Source organism: Ovis aries, chromosome X (assembly GCF_016772045.2).
Source record: "Ovis aries strain OAR_USU_Benz2616 breed Rambouillet chromosome X, ARS-UI_Ramb_v3.0, whole genome shotgun sequence".
In the NCBI taxonomy this organism is placed as follows: Eukaryota; Metazoa; Chordata; class Mammalia; order Artiodactyla; family Bovidae; genus Ovis; species Ovis aries.
This window is the reverse complement of record NC_056080.1, coordinates 54,712,031-54,734,364: the sequence shown is the minus strand read 5'-3', so window position 1 is coordinate 54,734,364 and position 22,334 is coordinate 54,712,031. Positions and strand designations below refer to the sequence as shown.

Genomic DNA, 22,334 nt, shown 5'->3' with positions numbered 1-22,334 from the left:
TTTTACCTAATATTCTTTTTTGTTCCATGATGACATTTAGGATACCACATTTCATTTAGATGTCGTTTCTCTATAGGTTCCTCTTAGTTGTGACAGTTTCTCAGATTTTCCTTTTTTTTGATCTTGAGAATTTGAAAGATTACTGGTCAGATATTTTAGATCTTTCTCACCTAGGATTTGTCTGATGTTTTTCTTATAATTTTGCAGGAATTATTGGTTTTTGGAGGGAGACCACAGAGATAAAGTGTCTTTCTCATAAAATCTTACCAAAGGTAAATAGTGTAAACATGACATACAGCATTTGATGTCAACCTTGATTACCTGACTGAGGTAGTGTTTGTCAGGTTTCTCCACTGTAAAGTTAATTTTTTCCTCTTTTCTGTACCATAGTCTTTGGAAGTCATGATACACAGCCCATACTTAGAGAGGGGAGTTACGTACCTTTTCCTTGGGGGCAGAGTAGCTACAAAAATTATTTTGAATTCTTAGGCATGGAACATTTGTCTTCTTCCCATTTATTTGTTTATTCAATCACTTATATCAGTATGGATTTATGGATATTGATTTTGTACTTTGGGTTATAATCCAAAATATATAATCTATTTTATTTATAAAATTATATAAAAATACATAATTATTATATAGAAAGATAATCTATTTTATTTTGTTGCTCAAATTGTTCCAGCTTTGGCCTTTGGGAGCTCTTTCATTTGATACTTATGTCCCTTTGATATACCTCCATCACTGTGGCTTTTTTGAGGACTTACTTTCTGGTACTCCAAGATGCCTGTCCTAGAATCATCCATTTCTGCAAATATCCTTTGTTTCTTTTACTGGAAAATGGTATTAAAAACCAAGATCTGGGTGCTGGGTGTACTCGTTGCTACCAGGGTATCATTGTTTCTAGGCCTTTTCAGTGGACAGAGCTGGGGAATATATGTATGTAGACAAACCTATGTACACACATATTTCTACAATGATTTTTCTTCCAAGGAGCAAGCAAAAGATGCTTGTTCTTTAGACGAAAAGCTATAATAAACCAAACCTAGACAGCGTATTAAAAAGCAGAGACTACTTTGCTGACAAAGGTCTGTACAATCAAAGCTATGGTTTTTTTCAGTAGTCATGTACGGATATGAGAGTTGGAGCATAAAAATGGCAGAATGCCAAAGAATTGATGCTTTCAAACTGGTGTTGGTGAAGACTCTTTGGAGTCCCTTGGAATGCAAGGAGATCAAATCAGTCAATCCTAAAGGAAATCAACCCTGAATATTCATTGGAAGTCTTGATGTTGAAGCTGAAACTCCAATACTTTAGCCATCTGATGCAAATAGCTGACTCATTGGAAAAGACCCTGAAGCAGGGAAAGATTGAAGGTGGGAGGAGAAGGGGACGATAGAGGATGAGATGGTGGGATGGCATCACCGACTCAACGGACATGAGTTTGAGCAAACGCCAGGAGATCATGATGGACAGGGAAGCCTGGCGTGCTGCAGTCCATGGGATCACAGAATGGGACGTGACTGAGTGACTGAACAACAGTGATTTCTATGTCAGTGTCTATATTAAGTTAAACATGAGTTTATACTGATGTCTCTGATATTAACAGAGTACTACATGGTTCATTTTAGCCTTTCTCTCTTGTTTATCTATAACCTCCTATTCCAACAGTAAGAAACCTGGCTTACATTGTCTGCTGTCCGTTTATTTATTGAAATTCTGGTATACATGTGGTTTTAGAATTGTTAGCCTGTACCCTTGTGAAAAACAACCTGTGGTAAAGTGCTTATGTAAAGTTACTTTTATCACTAGTCCTACAGTGTGTAGTCTAGTAATTTTCAGTTTCTTAGGTTAGAACATCCTTTCCCCATCCCCTTCAGTGAGGTTGTGTCATACTTTGGTAACAGTATAATTTTGTCACAGTCTACATTCCATCCTGAGAGTCCCAATTTCCTAGTTGATTTTTTAATTTGCATACATTCAGGTTTACTCTTTATTTTGTAAGGTATAGATTTTGTCAAATGGGCAGTGTATCTACCAGTACAGTATTATATAGCATAGTTTCATGGCCCTAATATATCCTTTGTGATTCACCTAGTCAATCTTTGTTCCTCCCTAAACCCCTGGCACACTAATCTGTTTTCAATCTCTATAGTCTTCATGTTTTCAGAATGTCATATAAATAGACTAATAGCTTTCTCTGAGTTTTTCACTTAGCAATATGCATTTAAGATTCATCCATGCCATTGTATAAGTTAATAGCTTAATCCTTTTAATTGCTGAATAGTGTTCTATAGTAGGGATGTACTGCACTTTGTTTATCCATTTACCTTGAAGGACATCTTAGTTGCTAACAATTTTTGAAATTATGTATAAAGCTGCTATAAACATTTGCATGCAGGATTTTGTGTGGACATAAATTCTCAAATCAGTTGGGTAAATATTTAGGAACAAGATTGCTGAACTGTGTGATCAGACTAAGTTTAACATTGTAAGAAACTGCCAAAGTGTCATCCAAAGTGGCTGAGTACCATTTTACATTTGCACCAGCAATTAACGAGAGAGCACATTTTGCTCCTTGTCCTCACTAGCAATTGGTATTATCAGGGATTATATCTATTCTAATAGGCATGTAGTTATATCTCATTGTTGTTTTAATTGGCAATTTCCTGACAAACATATCATTTGAGCATCTTTTCATATGCTTATTAGCCATCTGTATATCTTCTTCGGTGAGCTATTTGGTGTTCTGTCCATTTTTAAATTGTGCTGTTTTATTAGTGAGTTTTAAGAATTCCTAATATATTTTGGATAAAAGTCTTTTCCCAGATATCAGTTTTACAAATATTTTCTGTGGCTTGTCTTTTTATTCTCTTAACAGTGTTCTTTACAGAGCAGAAGTTTTTAATTTTGATAAGTTCCAGCTCATCAATTTTTTCATTAATAGCATGTGCTTTTGGTGTGGTATATAAGTGGAGAAATAACTCCAGAAAGAAAGAAGGGATGGAGCCAAAGCAAAAACAATACCCAGCTGTGGATGTGACTGGTGATAGAAACAAAGTCCGATGCTGTAAAGAGCAATATTGCATAGGAACCTGGAATGTCAGGTCCATGAATCAAGGCAAATTGGAAGTGGTCAGACAAGAGATGGCAAGAGTGAACATCTACATTCTAGGAATCAGCGAACTAAAATGGACTGGAATGGGTGAATTTAACTCAGATGACCATTATATCTACTACTGCGGGCAGGAATCCTTCAGAAGAAATGGAGTAGCCATCAAGGTCAACAAAAGAGTTCAAAATGCAGTACTTGGATGCAATCTCAAAAACAACAGAATGTTCTCTGTTCGTCTCCAAGGCAAACCATTCAATATCACAATAATCCAAGTCTATGCCCCAACCAGTAACGCTGAAGAAGCTGAAGTTGAACAGTTCTATGAAGATCTACAAGACCTTTTAGAACTAACACCACAAAAAGATGTCCTTTTCATTATAGGGGACTGGAATGCAAAAGTAGGAAGTCAAGAAACACCTGGAGTAACAGGCAAATTTGGCTTTGGAATGCGGAATGAAGCAGGGCAAAGACTAATAGAGTTGTGCCAAGAAAATGCACTGGTCATAGCAAACACCCTCTTCCAACAACACAAGAGGAGACTCTACACATGGACATCACCAGATGGTCAGCACTGAAATCAGATTGATTATATTCTTTGCAGCCAAAGATGGGGAAGCTCTATACAGTCAACAAAAACAAGACCAGGAGCTGACTGTGGCTCATATCATGAACTCCTTATTACTAAATTCAGACTTAAATTGAAGAAAGTAGGGAAAACCACTAGACCATTCAGGTACGACCTAAATCAAATCCCTTATGATTATACAGTGGAAGTGAGAAATAGATTTAAGGGCCTAGATCTGATAGATAGAGTGCCTGATGAACTATGGAATGAGGTTCGTGACATTGTACAGGAGACAGGGATCAAGACCATCCCCATGGAAAAGAAATGCAAAAAAGCAAAAAGGCTGTCTGAGGAGGCCTTACAAATAGCTGTGAAAAGAAGAGAAGCGAAAAGCAAAGGAGATAAGAAAAGATATAAGCATCTAAATGCAGAGTTTCAAAGAATAGCAAGGAGAGATAAGAAAGCCTTCTTCAGTGATCAATGCAAAGAAATAGAGGAAAAGAACAGAATGGGAAAGACTAGAGATCTCTTCAAGAAAATCAGAGATACCAAGGGAACATTTCATGCAAAGATGGGCTCGATAAAGGACAGAAATGGTATGGACCTAACAGAAGCAGAAGATATTAAGAAGAAGTGGCAAGAATACACAGAAGAACTGTACAAAAAAGATCTTCACGACCTGGATAATCACGATGGTGTGATCCCTCATCTAGAGCCAGACATCCTGGAATGTGAAGTGAAGTGGGCCTTGGAAAGCATCACTATGAACAAAGCTAGTGGAGGTGATGGAATTCCAGTGGAGCTATTTCAAATCCTGAAAGATGATGCTGTGAAAGTGCTTCACTCAATATGCCAGCAAATTTGGAAAACTCAGCAGTGGCCACAGGACTGGAAAAGGTCAGTTTTCATTCCAATTCCAAAGAAAGGCAATGCCAAAGAATGCTCAAACTACTGCACAATTACATTCATCTCACAGGCTAGTAAAGTAATGCTCAAAATTCTCCAAGCCAGGCTTCAAGAATATGTGAACCGTGAACTCCCTGATGTTCAAGCTGGTTTTAGAAAAGGCAGAGGAACCAGAGATCAAATTGTCAACATCCACTGGATCATGGAAACAGCAAGAGAGTTCCAGAAAAACATCTATTTCTGCTTTATTGACTATGCCAAAGCCTTTGACTGTGTGGATCACAACAAACTATGGAAAATTCTGAGAGAGATGGGAATACCAGACCCCCTGACCTGCCTCCTGAGAAATCTGTATGCAGGTCAGGAAGCAACAGTTAGAACTGGACATGGAACAACAGGACTGTTTCCCAATAGGAAAAGGAGTACATCAAGGCTGTATATTGTCACCCTGCTTATTTAACTTATATGCAGAGTACATCATGAGAAATGCTGGTCTGGAAGAAACACAAGCTGGAATCAAGATTGCCAGGAGAAATATCAATCACCTCAGATATGCAGATGATACCACCCTTATGGCAGAAAGTGAAGAGAAACTAAAAGGCCTCTTGATGAAAGTGAAAGAGGAGAGTGAAAAAGTTGGCTTAAAGCTCAACATTCAGAAAATGAAGATCATGGCACCTGGTCCCATCACTTCATGGGAAATAGATGGGGAAACAGTGGAAACAGTGTCAGACTGTATTTTGGGGGGCTCCAAAATCACTTGAGATGGTGATTGCAGCCATGAAATTAAAAAACGCTTGCTCCTTGGAAGAAAAGTTATGACCAACCTAGATAGCATATTCAAAAGCAGAGACATTACTTTGCCAGCTAAGGACTGTCTAGTCAAGGCTATGGTTTTTCCTGTGGTCATGTATGGATGTGAGAGTTGGACTGTGAAGAAGGCTGAGCACTGAAGAATTGATGCTTTTGAACTGTGGTGTTGGAGAAGACTCTTGAGAGCCCCTTGGACTGCAAGGAGATCCAACCAGTCCATTCTGAAGGAGATCAACCCTGGGATTTCTTTGGAAGGAATGATGCTGAAGCTGAAGCTCCAGTACTTTGGCCACCTCATGTGAAGAGTTGTCTCATTGGAAAAGACTCTGATGCTGGGAGGGATTGGGGGCAGGAGGAAAAGGGGACGACCGAGGATGAGATGGCTGGATGGCATCACTAACTTGATGGACGTGAGTCTGAGTGAACTCTGGGAGTTGGTGATGGACAGGGAGGCCTGGCGTGCTGCAATTCATGGGGTCGCAAAGAGTCGGACACGACTGAGCGACTGAACTGAACCCCTTGGTCTAATCAAATGTCACAAAAATTTTCTCTCCTTTTTTTCTTTTAAGAGTCATAATTTTACATTAAAATTTCAGGTTTATGATCCATTTGAGTTCATGTTTATATAAAGTGTGAGGTACAGATCAAGGTTCTTTTTTTAATATGTGGATATCCAAATGTTCCAGCACCATTTGTCAAAATGACTATCTTTTTCCATGAAATTGCCTTTGTATCTTTGTGAAACATAAGTTGACTCTATTTGTATTAAACTATTTCTAGTTTTGGTATTTTGTTCCATTGAGCTATATATGTGCCAATACAATAATTACCTTGATTTTATGGGTATATAGTTAGCCTTCACATTGGATAGACTGATTCCTCCAAATACCACACTGTTTTCATTACCATAGCTTAATAGTTAATACTTAAAACAAGATTTTGTGAGTTCTTCAACTTTGCTTTTTAAATTTGTTTTTAATTTTATTTTTCTAAATATAAATTTACTTATTTTGATTGGAGGTTAATTACTTTAAAATATTTGTTTTGACTATTTTTGTTTCCTTACTCTTTGATATGAATTTAAGAATCATATTGTTAATATCTAGAAAAAATCCCATTGGGATTTTAATTTGGTTTGCAATGAATCCATAGAACAATTTTGGGGGAGAATTGACCTCTTAACAATATTGAGCTTTCCAATCCATGGATATGGTTCATATATCCATTTATTTAGTTTTTATTTGATATTTTTCTTAAATGTTTTGTAGCTTTCAGTGTACATATACTAAACATATTTTGTTAGTTTCTTTTTTTACCTATTTCATTTTTCTGGTACAATTTTAAATTATACTGTCTTTTAAGAAACATTTGACTTCTGGTTGTTCATTGCTGTGCTGTGCTGTGCTTAGTCACTCAGTCGTGTCTGATTCTTTGCAACCCCATGGACTGTAGCCTGCCAAGCTCTTCTGTCCATGGGCATTCTCCAGGCAAGAATACTGGAGTGGGTTGCCATGCCCTCCTCCAGGGTTTTGGGAATTCCCAACCCAGGGATCGAACCCAGGTCTCCTAAATTGCAGGTGGATTCTTTACCATCTGAGCCACCAGGGAAGCCCAAGAATACTGGAGTAGGTAGCCTATCCCTTCTCCAGGGGATCTTCCTGACCCAGGAATCGAACCAGGGTCTCCTGCATTGAGGGCAGATTCACCAGCTGAGCGCCTAGAGACCTTGTTAAACTCATATATTCATTCTGCTAGCTTTTTTGTAAATTCCATGAAATTTTCTGTGTAGAAAATCATGTTATCTTTGAACAGAGATAATTTTGTTTCATCCTTTATATTCCGTATACCTTTTATTTTTTCCTGCATTATCACACCAGTTAGGGCTTCCAATATGGTAATAAATATGAGTGGTGAAAATAAGGATGCTTGTCTTTTCCATGGTCTTAAGGGAAAAGTATTCAATCTTTTATATTAAATGTGATTATATCTATAGATGCTTGTCATTAGGTTAAAGAAGTTCTTTCTGGTTTTAGTTAGCTGTGAGTTTTTAAAAAGTTTTATTGAAGTATAATTTACATACCATAAAATTCAGCTATTTTTTTTGCCCTTGCATTTCTTTTTTTTTTGTTTTGCTCTTTATTTTTTATTTTTTTACTTTACAATACTGTATTGCCTTTCAGTGTTTTTAGCACATTCATAGTGTTATGCGGCCACCACCAAATCCTGTTTTTGAATATTTACCACCATCCCCCAGTCCTAATTTCTTGAATCCCTTTGTAGTCAGGCCCTGCTCCCATCTCCAATCCCAGGCAAAACTGCTTTCTTCTCTAATAATTTGTCTTTTTCAGGATATTTTATATAAGGAGCACACTACTTATATTTCCTGAATTTTGCTTCTTGTGATAGTGGGTTTCCCCACTTCCAGTGCTGTCAGATCTATCAGTGTTCCTAGGTGGGCAAAGGGAGTCTTCAACTACAAAATACAAAGAATGCTTTCCAGGTAGAGAAAGACTCCGTGGCTGAGTTGTTGCAGTCACAGTTGCCCGGCCAGGGACCCAAGCCGAACAGCCATCACCAGAATGTTGGGCAAAGACCAAATTGAAATCTTTCACTCACGAATGGCACAGACCATCATGAAGGCTCAGTTAAAAGGTGCACAGACAGGTCAAAACCTCCTGAAGAAGAAATCTGATGCCTTAACGCTTCACTGCAGATGGTGACTGCAGCCATGAAATTAAAAGACGCTTACTCCTTGGAAGAAAAGTTATGACCAACCTAGATAGTATATCCAAAAGCAGAGACATTACTTTGCTGACTAAGGTCCACCTAGTCAAGGCTATGGTTTTTCCTGTGGTCATGTATGGATGTGAGAGTTGGACTGTGAAGAAGGCTGAGCGCCGAAGAATTGATGCTTTTGAACTGTGGTGTTGGAGAAGACTCTTGAGAGTCCCTTGGACTGCAAGGAGATCCAACCAATCCATTCTGAAGGAGATCAACCCTGGGATTTCTTTGGAAGGAATGATGCTGAAGCTGAAGCTCCAGTACTTTGGCCACCTCATGAGAATAGTTGACTCATTGGAAAAGACTCTGATGCTGGGAGGGATTGTGGGCAGGAGGAGAAGGGGATGACCGAGGATGAGATGGCTGGATGGCATCACGGACTCGATGGACGTGAGTCTGAGTGAATTCCGGGAGATGGTGATGAACAGGAAGGCCTGGTGTGCTGCAATTCATGGGGTCGCAGAGTCGGACATGACTGAGCGACTGAACTGAACTGAACTGAACTAACTCTTTGATTTCAACAGATCCTTAAGAAGATAATAGAGACTAAAATGTTGATGAGTGAAGTGATGAGAGAAGCTGCTTTTTCACTTGCTGAGGCCAAGTTCACAGCAGGGGACTTCAGCACCACAGTTATCCAAAATGTAAATAAGGCCCAAGTGAAGATTAGAGCAAAGAAAGATAATGTAGCAGGTGTTACATTGCCAGTATTTGAACATTATCATGAAGGAACTGACAATTATGAACTGACTGGTTTAGCTGGAGGTGGGGAACAGTTGGCTAAACTGAAGAGGAATTATTCCAAAGCAGTGGAACTACTGGTGGGACTGGCTTCACTGCAGACTTCCTTTGTTACTTTGGACGAAGCTATTAAGATAACTGACAGGCGCATAAATGCTATCGAACATGTCATCATTCCCCAGATTGAACATACCCTTGCTTATAACATCACAGAGCTGGATGAGACAGAGCAAGAGGAGTTCTACATGTTAAGGAAAATACAGGAGAAGAAGAAGATTCTCAAGGAAAAGTCTGATAAGGACTTGGAGGGCAGCCAGAGAGGTGATAGAGCCTGCTGATCTCCTGGCTGAAGAGAAGGATGAAGATTTTCTGTTTGAATAAGCTTTCCTGCTCTGGTTCTTTCAGAAGGCCTAACATGTCACCATTTTAATTCATGGTGTGTAGGTTTGTTATGTGTGGCTATTTTTTTTTTTTTGGCTTAAGAATTTCACCAGTTGTAAAATTTCCCTGGATGTCTGTTTATGGGATCTACCTTTTCAGAATCATAATTAAGCAACAATTAATCACCAATGAAATTTGTAGAACCTGTCCCAAAACCTGTAGAATTTATGCTGCAGAACTGTCACCCTACTTCAGTTATACATCTGTTACAAGTCATCTGCTTACCGAACATAATAAGAAAATCTCTTTAGGAGGTGGCAGTGGTCTCAGGCCAACACACATTCATAGGCCAGCTACTCTGGAGCACCCTTTGTTCCTACCTGCTCACACACCTTGGCACCATTGTCTCAGATTGCTATAGCCATTCTTGTGTTAGTTACTATGGGACGTCTCACCTTAAGCTTTAGGAAAGCCTTCACTTATTTTTCTCCTTGAATAACAGGTCTCTGTCTGGTCTGTCATGGGAACAGTTCTGCTAATTCAAATGTGACTATGGTATAAACAGTAAAATGATTTTAAAATGAAAAAAAAAAAAGAGAATGCTTTCCAAACTAGGTCACTTGTGATGGTATCATCCCTCCTGGTGCCACTGGACATCTCTAGGTTAGAGAAGAAACTCTCTGGCCCACAGAAATAAAGATTACTTTCCCTGGCCACCTTTTATTTTTTAAGTTCCCCCTTGATAACCCTTACCATTGCCACTGGGCCTGACTGGAGTTGTCAGCATAATATACCCATTTAATCTGGAGAAAACATGAACCTACCTGAGCCACCTTCATCTAATATGTTCGGGTCAGGCGATGCCAGGCTTGGTTGCCTTCTATTGCTGAGTGAGGAGTTGTAAGATGCCCATCTGCCATCTGGGGTCTTTCTCCAGTACTGGGGTCTTTAGCCAGTCTGCTTTCCTCTATCATTCAGAGTCCTCCTATGCTTGCTTCTTGTGTCATATTATAGTTGTTCTTAACAGAGAGAGGCAGGGAGAAATGAGTCTCTGCCATCTTGTCTGATCAAAGTCCCTAGATAATTTACAATTAATTTAACTATTGATATGTTAGGGCGTAAGTCCTTCATTGTGTGTGCTTGGTGGGAGTGGTTCATGTTCTTTTTATTCTCTCTACTCTGTTTTCTTTTTCATGCTTTCCTGTGGGTTACTTTAAGATTTTTTAGAATTTCATTTTGAATTAACTAGTATCTTTTTTAGTGCATTTCTTCATATAAATTTTTAAAGTGGTTGCTGTGGATATTACATAATACTATACGTATTACCTATTATATAACTTATCAAAGTCTATAGGTTGTGTAGACATTTTACTAGTTCCAGTGAGGTGTGTGTGTGTGTGTGTGTGCTCAGTGCTCAGTCATGTCTAATTCTTTGCAGCCTCATGGACTGTAGCCTGCCAGGCTCCTCTGTCCATGGAATTTTCCAGGCAAGAATACTGGAGTGGATTGCCATTTCCTATTCCAAGGGATCTTCCTAACCCAGGGGTCAAACCCATGTCTCCTGCATTGGCAGGTGGATTCTTTACCACTAGCACCACCTGGGAAGCATTTCCATTTAAGTTTAATAGACTTCTCCCATTCACAATATAATTTTATCAACTATTTCCTCTGTATACCTTGAGACTCATATCAGACAATATTATAATTTTTATTTCAACTATCAAACATGATTCAGAAAAATCAAGAAGAGAATGAAAGTTTATTACATTTACCTATAATTTTGTTCTTCCATTGTTCTTTCTTCCTTTCTGATGTGCCAAAATTCCTTTTTAAAATATTTCTTTTATGCAGCAAGAACTTCCTTTAGGCACAGCCTAGGCCTTCTGTTAGTTTTCCTCTGCCTGAGAATGTCTTGATTTCTGCTTCACTCCTGAATGATAGATCCACAACATACAGAGAGTGGCCTATGATTTTCCATTCTTGTCATTTCACTGTCTTCCTTTTCCTTTGACATAGGATTCAAAGTCCTTCCAGGGCCTATCTAGCACAACTGGAAGTATAAGTTTCACTGTGTTCTATATTGTGCTCCCGGACTGCCATTCACAAATGAGAGAGTACCTCTGGTCTTGTGGAAGGTGTGGTTTCTCAGTCCATTGCTGAAAAGAAGAGGGAATGGAGGGCCTTGATGAGTGTGGTGCAGATTTGAACAGGCACTGAACAAATGGGAGAGGAAGCTGACAAAGAGATAGCTGAGTGGTGCCAGGCCCAGCTAAGAATAAAAGCCATTTGTTTATGGTGACTTCAATCTGCATGGCTGTGGTTTTTGCAATCTAGAATAGAGGATAGTTGGAGACAATACTGAGAGGATGCTTAATGAAAGCTTTTTAAATTTTGCTCTTCTATTTCCTCTAATTGTCATGGTAACTACATCATCTACCTTCATAATAGGAATCAACAGAAACATCCCAAACCACAGTTAACAGTTTTTGTGGACATATTAGAGTATATCAGGCAGAACAAAAAAAAGCCCTGCTTGGTTGAGTAAGTACTTGAAAATAGGTGTGAGTATTGGTATCACTCTTCCATGCCTTTCAAATCCCCAAGGCTGGTAGATTACTACCTGGGAACACTGGATCCACAATAGTGCTGCTTATTTCAAAGAGTATCAAGATGAAGCCTTGATCATAGCAGCAAATGGGAATGATCAACAGGTTCTATAGTATCTGGTTCTCTTTCCCCCACTCCTCAAACACATTGTGGCTGACACAGACTAAGAGAGATAAGGTAAAACCTGTATACGTATATGTATGTACACATACATACACATAAAAATTGAACTTAATAATATCAAAGACTTCTCAAGGCTACCATATAGAAAAAATAAAATTCTCTACAAAGGAAAGAAGTAAATTTATAAAAAACTTCTTATTAGCAAAGTTAAATATTACAATCAAGTAATACTTTTAAGAGACTGGATCTATCATGTTTTAACCTATAATTTTATACCCAGTCATTTTTCATTTAGATATAGTAGAATAGTAAATATATTTGGGGGCATACAATGTCTCAGAAGTCTTGCCACACAAAGATCCTTGTTGAAGACAATTTTGGAGGAAGTCTTCAAATAAGAAAAAAAAAAAAAGAGATGCTTCAAGAAATATGGGAAGTAGGGATGATTAAATATCATGATATAGTTTATTGCTGATGTGAAAAATTAAAAATACTGAGCAGAAAGTAACCCAGAACTAAAGTTTTAAACATTATCAGAATGATGGAGTAGGTGTGATAAAACCAAAAGACATAAGAACATTTTCAAATACTTGTATTGTTAAGAGGAAAATATATTGATAAATTAATAGGAGTAAATAAACCCAGGTGTAAAGGGAAACCACAATAAGAACAAAAGTAGGATGTTGGGGTTGGAGTTGGGGTTTCTAAACCGGGAAATGAAAATCCCATCTATCCTATAGAAAGCAAGAAAGAAGAAAAAGATAACTGAGTGAAAAAGGATATCCAATGTGGATTTTGTATGCTGCTAAGTCGCTTTAGTCATATCCAACTCTGTGCGACCCCATAGACGGCAGCCCACCAGGCTCCTCTGTCCCTGGGATTCTCCAAGGAAGAACACTGGAGTGGGTTGCCATTTCCTTCTCCAATGCATGAAAGTGAAAAGTGAAAGTGAAGTCGCTCAGTCATGTCAGACTCTTAGCGACCCCATGGACTGCAGCCTACCAGGCTCTTCCGTCCATGGGATTTTCCAGGCAAGAGTACTGGAGTGGGGTGCCATTGCCTTCTCTGGTGGATTTTGTATCAGTTCAGTTCAGTCGCTCAGTCGTGTCCGACTCTTTGAGACCCCATGAATCATAGCACACCAGGCCTCCCTGTCCATCACCAACTCCCGGAGTTCACCCAAACTCATGTCCATCGAGTCGGTGATGCCATCCAGCCATCTCATCCTCCGTCGTTCCCTTCTCCTCCTACCCCCAATCCCTCCCAGCATCAGAGTCTTTTCCAATGAGTCAACTCTTCGCATGAGGTGGCCAAAAGTACTGGAGTTTCAGCTTTAGCATCATTCCTTCCAAAGAACACCCAGGACTGATCTCCTTTAGAATGGACTGGTTGGATCTCCTTGCAGTCCAAGGGACTCTCAAGAGTCTTCTCCAACACCACAGTTCAAAAGCATCAATTCTTCAGCTCTCACCTTTTTTCACAGTCCAACTCTCACATCCATACATGACTACTGGGAAAACCATAGCCTTGACTAGATGGACCTTTGTTGGCAAAGTAATGTCTCTGCTTTTAAATATGCTATCTAGGTTGGTCATAACTTTCCTTCCAAGGAGTGTCTTTTAATTTCATCTCTGCAATCACCATCTGCAGTGATTTTGGAACCCCCCCAAAATAAAGTCGGACACTGTTTCCACTGTTTCTCCATCTATTTCCCATGAAGTGATGGGACCAGTTGCCATGATCTTCGTTTTCTGAATGTTGAGCTTTAAGCCAACTTTTTCACTCTCCTCTTTCACTTTCATCAAGAGGCTTTTTAGTTCCTCTTCACTTTCTGCCATAAGGGTGGTGTCATCAATTTTCTATAGGTGTTGAAAAATCCACTGTGTGGTCATGGGTGACAGTGGCTCAAGTGAAATGGAATTGAGGCAGTTAACAGAACTGAGAAACTAAGGTGCTGGGTGACATGCCTGCATGGATCCCATTGCCAGAAATAGAAATTTTTTCTTCCTTTGAGACTTCTGTTGCTGGAAGTTACCATTCTCTGTCCTCTTTATCAAACCATATAATTTCTGGGGAATCATAAATTAACAGATTTTAACAGAGAGGGATACATGGAAAGTACAATCTTCAGAGCAGTACTGCTGCTACTGCTACTGCTGCTGCTGCTAAGTCGCTTCAGTCGTGTCCGACTCTGCGTGACCCCATAGACGGCAGCCCACCAGGCTCCCCCGTCCCTGGGATTCTCCAGGCAAGAACACTGGAGTGGGTTGCCATTTCCTTCTCCAATGCATGAAAATGAAAAGTGAAAGTGAAATCGCTCAGTCGTGTCCAACTCTTAGCGACCCCATGGACTGCAGCCTACCAGGCTCCTCTGTCCATGGGATTTTCCAGGCAAGAGTATTGGATTAGGGGAGTACTAAGTCACAGTTAAGGAGAGATAAATAAATAAGGACAACAAAGAACATTTTCAGTCTGAGCTTGCTATTCTGTGCAATGCAATTCCAAGGAGAACTATAGAAAAATTTTAAAAGCAGGAAATCAGTAATGAGAAGTGGATAAGGAATTCATGATTTAAGTATAAATATAGGAAGAGTGTAGGTGATGGTGTGGGGAGGTGCTTGCCTTTGAGTAGTGTCTGTGTATTAAAGGATGAAAAAGTGTGGATGAAATTGACTGTCCACAAACTCTCCAACATTCATGTGCATAGTTTTGGACCCAGAATGAGCTGAATTGTTAGATGGAAAATAACCTGGTACCAGCAACACTGACTCCATTGCCACCACTTCCTCATCCTAGTTAACTTGCAATAGTAAGAGCAAAGATAAAGCCCCCTCCAGCCCTATTCTTCATTAAATCTCTTTGCTTTTTCTCTGATCTCCCACTTCTCTCTTACATCTCTATATCACATTACTGTTAATACTTAGTACATTTGGGACAGTAAGGTAGCTAGATCAGATGTCAACCATACTGTAACCATTGGTCAACCCCTTAGATTTTAGACAGAGGTTGCCACCTTGTGGTTGAAGACCAATATAACCAAGAAGGGACTGGTAAAACAAATGTAACTTGAATTTTGGGTCTCACACTTGAGATGAATCAGAATCACCTGGAAGTTAAAACGTGTGCTGGGCCCCACCCCTATAGGTTTTGATCCAGTAGGTCTGTGTTGAGAGTAGAAAACTTGCATTTCTATCACGTTCCCAGGTGACGCTACTGTTGCTCCTTCGAGAACCACAGTTTGAAAACCACTGCTTTAGACAAACCTCATTCAGGATACATAGACCTCCATTTGGCCATCCAAGATTGGTAAAATTGGAGTTTAAACTTAAGTATGTTCAACTCCAAAGTACATGAACATTTCACTACAGTTATTAGGAAGTGCAGATGGTGCTGCTTGGGCAGCAATCTTGTTCATATTCTGTATATCTGGAAAGGGTAACCACCTAATAAAGGAAAGAACAAATAAAGGAATCCATTCTTTCTGCATGGATTAAATGGACCATGTTATAATAATTCCCCTACTGGGCATTTAGATCACTTCCAAATTTTCACAATTATTAAAAACTTAAAGTGAACTTCCTTATTCATAAATGCCTCTCTTGCTATTTAATGATCACCTCAGATGGAATAATTTTAATGCACTTTTATGATGCTAACAATCTCCCTTGCCATGAGGGGTGAGGATAGGTAGTAGGAGTAAGGGAGACGTGGGGGAGAACCCTATTACACCAAAAGTACTGCTAAAAGCAAAACTGGACACTGGCTCCTATTCTTCTGGACATTAGAATTCAGCATAATCCTCAAACATTAATCAACTAGTCATACAAATAAATGTAACGTTGTGGCCAAAACATGTTATGAAGGAGAGTTTCAACAGTATGGTAGGCAGTGTGATAGTGCTTAGAAATGTTCCCAAATTATAATGATAAACTTAAAAAAATTGATTACTAACACTTTAACAATAAATTTATGGTTAATTCTTTGATATAATTTCAAATTTACTCTTGTATACAAGAATTTCAATATATGAGGATTTAGGGGTTTGGCCTCAGCTTTGGTATTTGTTTTTGATACCTGGCTAAGTAGCATTTGTCTAAACTATGAATTAAGTGAGCCTCTACCACCTACTTGGAACCACCATGTCTCTCTGGGGTGAACAGGTTTTGAGGTAGCCCCTTAAGAGTCCTATCACCTGGTATACATATTTCTGTGTAATCTCTTCCCCCATGAATGTGGGCAGAAAAGGTGCCTTGCTTTTAACCAAAGGAAGATGGCAAAGGTGATGAGATGTCTGTCCTGTGAATATACGGCATTATGTAAGACTCTGTCTTGCTAGTTGGCTTGTTTTATTTATTTTTATTTTTTGAATTGATAGATAATTGACATGATATTGCATTAGCTTCAGGTGTACAACATAACGTTTTGATTTTTTATACATTACAAAATGATCCCCATGATAGGTCTAGTTATCATCTGCCAGCACGCAAAGTTATTACACTATTATTACTATATTCCCTACACTGTACATTATATCCCCATGACATTTATTTTATAAGTGGAAGTTTGTACTTAGTATCTCTCACCTATTTCACTCATCCCTACACTTTCCTCCCCTCTGGCAGCCACCAGTGTACTTTCTATATCTCTGTTTCTGTTCTGTTTGTTCATTTGTTTAATTTTTTTCTAATTTCTCATATAAGTGAAATAATGTGGTATTTGTCTTTCTCTGTATGACTTATTTCACTTATTACCCTCTAGGCTCATCAGTGTTGTGGCAGATGGCAAGATTTTGTTCTTTGTTATGGCTAAGTAATATTCCATTTTATCTATTGATGGGCTCTTAGTTTGCTTCCATATCTTGGCTATTGTAAATAATGCTGCACTGACACCAGAGTATGTGTACAGTATCTTTTTGAGTAAGTGGATTTTGTTTTCTTTGGGTAAATACCCAGAAGTAGAATTGCTGGATTGTATGATAGATCTATTTTAAATTATTGACGAACCTCCACACTGTTCTCCATAGTGGTTACACCACTTTACATTTCCACCAAGAATGCATGAGAGTACCCTTTTCTCCACATCTTCACCTAAACTTATTATCTCTTGTCTCTTTGATGATAGTTGATGATGATGATGATGATTCTGACAGATGTGAGGTGATACTGCTTTGCAGTTTTGATTTGCATTTCCATGATGATTGGTGATATTGCATATTTTATGTCTTTTAGTCATCTGTATGTCCTATTTGGGAAAAGGACTATTCAAGTCCTCTGCCAACTTTTTAATTGGGTTGTCTGTTATGTTGATACTGTGTTATATGAGTTCTTTGTATTTAGGCACTAACCCCTTATTAAATATATCATTTGCAAATATCTTTTCCCATTCAGTAGGCTGCCATTTCATTTTGTTGATAGTTTCCTTCATTTTGCAAAAGAGTTTTAGTTTGTTGTAGTCCCCTTTGTTCATTTTTGCTTTTGCCCCTTGCCTGAGGAGAGAAATCAAAAAATATATTGCTAAGATTGATGTCAAAGTGCATACTGCCTATGTTTTCTTCTAGGCATTTTATGGTTTTCAGGTTTTCATAAAACCATTTTATGGTTTCAGGTCCTACATATAAGTCTTTAATTCATTTAGTTTGCCTTTATATGTGTGAGAAAGATGTCCAGTTTGAATCTTTTGCATGTAGCTGTCCAATTTTCCAAACACCACTTTTTGAAGAGGTGGTCTTTCTCCATTGTATATTCCTACCACATCTGTCATAGATTAACTGGCCATATGCATGTGGGTTCATTCCTGGGCTCTCTGTTCTTTTACATTGATCTATGTGTCTGTTTTTGTGTCAGTACCATACTGTTTTGACTGTTGTAGCTTTGAAATATAGTTTGAAATCAGGAAGCATGTTTCTTCCAGCTTTACTCGTCTTAAAATTATTTTGGCTATGTGGGGTCTACTGTGTTTACATACAAATTTTACAGGCTGATGTTAGCTGTAGGTTTATTCTAGTTCCATGAAATATGACATTGTTTTTGATAGGGATTGCATTGAATCTATAGATTGCCTTGGTAAGTATGGTCATTTTAGCAAAATTGAGTCTTCCAATCAATGAGCACACTATATCTTTTCATTTATGTCATCTTTAATTTCTTTTATCAATGTCTTATTTTTTCTGAGTATAGTCTTTTGCCTTGTTGGTTGGATTTATTCTTAGATATTTTATTATTTTTGATGAAATTATAAATGGTATTGTTTACTTAGTTTTTATTTCTGATAGCTTTTTATTAGTCTAGAGAAACACAACAGATTTCTATATGTTAATTTTGTGTCTTGCAACTTTACTAAATTCACTTATTAGTCTAATAGTTTTTTGGCAGAATGTCTGGGGTTTTCTACATGTAGCATCATTGTCATCTGCAAACAGTGACAGTATGACTTTATTTCCAGTTTGGTATTCCTTTTGTTTCTTTTTCTTGTTTGATTACTGTGGCTAGGATTTCCAATACTATGTTGAAAACAGTAGTGAGAGAGTGTATCCTTGAAACATTCCCAATCTTAGATGAAATGCTTTCAGCTTTTCACCATTGAGGCTGATGTTAGCTGTAGGTTTATTATGTTGAGGTATGTTCCCTCTATACCCACTTTGTGGAGAATTTTTATCATAAATGGATGTTGAATTATGTCAAATCTTTTCTGCGTCTATTGAGATTATTATATTAGTTTTGCTCTTCAATTTGTTAATGTGGTATATCACATTGATTGATTTGTGGATATTGAGCCATCCTTACATCCCTGGAACAAATCCCACTTGATCATGGTGTATGATCTTTTTAATGTATTGTTGAATTCAGATTGCTTAGTTTGGAACATAGTTCTTTGTCTCCTCATTTTGCCTAATCCTTTGTGTTTCTTTCTATATATTAGCTTTGTCAGTTACATTCCCTGATCTTGAAGAACTGGTCTTATGTAGGAGACATCCTATGTGGCCCAGCTGTGCATTCCCCTTTGGTGAGCAGAGCTCTATGTTCTAGGGTTTCCCCTATGTGAGTTGTGTGGGGAGCTCTGTTATGGTGGGCCTGATTACTGTGTGTGCACTGGTAGGTGGGACTGACCCCTGGCCTATTTAGCTGCCAGGCCCTGCCTTAAATGGGGGCTGCCAACCCACTAGTGGGCAGGGCTAGGTCCCAGCATGGCTTGCTCTCTGGCCCAGTGGGTCTGGGTGTTCGTGCCAGGATTGCTAGTAGGCAGGGCTTGGGACACAGGGTGGCTGGCTGTGGGGTATGTTTGTCACGGGTTTTGTGGCAACCTGCTAGTGGGTGAATATGTCCCTGGTGCTCTTAGGTTAGAGAGAACTCTAAAATTATGCTTGCCAGCACCAGTGTCCTCATGGTAGAATGAGTTTCCCAGTATCTATGTTTGCAGAGGGAGTCCCAGTTGCCACCTGTCTCTCCAGGTTCTCCAAGATTGACAAATGTTTCTGACCTTGGTTACTTTCAAATTACTTCCTCTGTGCTGGCACTTTGAGCATGTTAGAATTTTCATATACCTTTCTTTTTTTTAAATTTTAAATGTATTTATTTTAATTAGAGGCTAATTACTTTACAATACTGTATTGGTTTTGCCATACATCAATAAGAATCTGCCACAGGTGTACACGTGTTCCCAATCTTGAACCCCCCTCCCTCCTACCTCCCCATACCATCCCTCTGGGTCATCCCAGTGCACCAGCCCCGAGCATCCTGTATCCTGCATTGAACGTAGACTGATGATTCATTTCTTATATGATATTATACATGTTTCATATGCCTTTTAATAAGAGAGTCTCTGTTTCTTATAGCTCTCCAGCTCTCCCCTATGCAAGCCTCACTGGCCTTCAAAGCCAGAAGTTTAGGGGCTTATCTTCCAAGGCAGGACCCCCCAGGACGAATAGCCTAATGTGGGGCTCAGACTTCTCACTCCTTGGGAAGAACCACTGTAATTGTCATTATCCTCCCATTTTGGGGTTGCCTACCTGGGTGTGGGTCCTGATTATATTTTCTCTTCCACCATTCTCACTGTGGTTCCTTCTTTATATATTTAGTTGTGGAAAATATTTTCTGCTAGTCTTTAGTTATCACAGATAGTTGCTCCATAAATAGTTGTAATTTTGGTGTGTCCTTGGAAGGGGGTGAGCTCAGCATCTTCCCACCCTGCCATCTTGGCCATACTACTAGCTAAATTTGCAGTCTCTCACCCTCCATTGTTGAATTGCAAGAAGCAACCTGCCATGATTCCTAAAGCAACAAGAAAAAGAATTCTGCTAATAACTGGACTAAGCTTGGAAGTGGCACCTTCTCTAGTTAATCCTCTAGATTAGAGACCAGTCTTGGCTAAGGCTTTTATTGTAGTCTTACTGAAAACCCAGATAAAGTTTGCCTGGATTCTTGATACATAGAAACTTTGAGATAATAAATGCATGCTGTTTTAAGTCATTAAGTTGTAGTAGCATCATAAATTAATATATCTTATCCACAGCACTTCAGCCCCTGTAACATATACTCAACCATCTCATTCTTTTATAGGCCACCAGTTCTACTTGGAATTTTCCTCCACCTTCTTCATTCAACTTTCGCCTGGCTAACTCTTTTGGGTTTTAGTTTAATTATCATTTCCTTTGGAATGATTTCTTTAAATTCCACTTTTGAGATTTACCTTCCTTGAAAAATCTGAGGTGGCAAAGTTGACATACTGGTTTTAAGCCATCCTCATAAGATGTAAACAATTCCCATGCAAGATTTTTTTTTCTTGAAAGAAGGATGAAATTAATAACTAAAAATTAAGTATGTACTTAGAGGTATTTTGTTTATTATTATGAATGGTAATACCTCAAGCAAGTCTACAGCTTAGAATTATAATGTATTTAGATCTCTGTTACTTAACATTTTAAAAGAATTTTAGCTCAAAACTGAAATATTGTCCTTTCTAAGGTTGTCTAGTGATAACCTCAACATTTGTATTAATTACCAATATACGTCTCTGTTTAACTGTTTGAAAGTTAATCTTTATAGAGGTGAAACTAACAGGTGTTACAATCAGCATCCATTTTCGTTATATTTTGCTTTTGCCATAATATACATTTATTCTTCAACTGATGGAAAGAATTGAAACATAAACAATAGATAATAATATTTTATCTTCAAGTTTCATCTAAAATGCTTGTCTATGTTTTAAAGTGAATGTTAAGATATTAACAATAAGTCCTACCGACTTCCTTTGTTCATATTACTATCACTATTATGCTAATGAATATGACAGTTGATAACAGTATTATTGGTTACATACAGCTTAAGAATGCCAGAAGTTTTTGGAAGATTGTATTATATATTCAAAATTATTTATTCCTTCCCCACCTTCTAGGAAGATTACACCTTACTGCCCTATTGTTTTGGGGATTGGCCAGCCATGTGACTAACTTCAGTCAACAGAATGTAAGCAAATGTGGTGTATAGACTCTAGAATGGTCTCCATGATACTCACTTCCTGGTGTTCATGCCCTTTTGCAATCCCTACTACCTGAGTGCAGATGGGACTTGTAACATGCCTCTAACTAATAAAATATGTTAAAAGTGGTGAAATGTCACTTCTGTGATTATATGACATGATATAAGATCGATCTAGTCTTGCTAGGAGAATTACTTTAGAGACTCTTCTTGCTAGCTTCATGAAGTTGTTAGCTCTGTTGTCACACTGCAAGGAACTATGGAGAGTCCTCTAGGAACTACAAAAGCACTGGAACTGTGGGTAACCTCTAGGAATTGACGACAACCTTTAGGAGATGAAGGTAGCCTTCCGCTGACAGTCAGCAGTAGCTGGTGAAACCTTTAAGCAGTGTACCCAGCTAAGCAATGTCCAGACTCCTGACTCACAGGAAATGTGAGACAATAAATGTGTTGTTGTAAGCCACTAAGTTTTTTTTTTATAATTTATCATATAACAATAGATAATACAGTGGATATGGTATATCTCATATCAGAAAAGGTTTAAACATCCTTTCATGGTTTGGCTCTGTCTCTTTCAAGCTTAAGACATTCAACAAGAGAAGAGTGGGTCAAAGGGTGTGGCAGTTCCTTTAGTATGGGTCACTGAATGAGAAGATTAATGAGGCCACCTGAACCTAGCCAAACAGCAAAGCTGTAATTAACCATTAGCCCTCACTAAGAATCATAGGGAATGTTTGTTGTTGTAAGCCACTGAAATTTAGAAATTGTTTGTTGCTGCAACAAAAACTAATTAATTCAAAGTTGAAGAATATATTGGCTACTTGATCTT

General features: G+C 38.5%; 1 protein-coding gene across 1 annotated transcript; it reads left to right on the top strand.

Moving 5' to 3' along the window:
• Positions 1-7,978: 7,978 nt before the first annotated feature.
• LOC101123606 (V-type proton ATPase subunit D-like) lies at positions 7,979-9,259 on the top strand. The gene is made up of 2 exons (XM_015104758.4): positions 7,979-8,105; positions 8,694-9,259. The coding sequence occupies exons 1-2, from the start codon at positions 7,979-7,981 to the stop codon at positions 9,257-9,259; spliced, it is 693 nt and encodes a 230-aa protein (XP_014960244.2).
• Positions 9,260-22,334: the final 13,075 nt, after the last annotated feature.

Bases quoted from the DNA above. Each gene is read 5' to 3' on its own strand.
- LOC101123606 (XM_015104758.4), top strand. From the start codon at position 7,979: ATGTTGGGCAAAGACCAAATTGAAATCTTTCACTCACGAATGGCACAG. The intron at 8,106-8,693 runs ACTGCAGATGGT...AACTAACTCTTT, and splicing joins ATCTGATGCCTTAACGCTTC to GATTTCAACAGATCCTTAAG.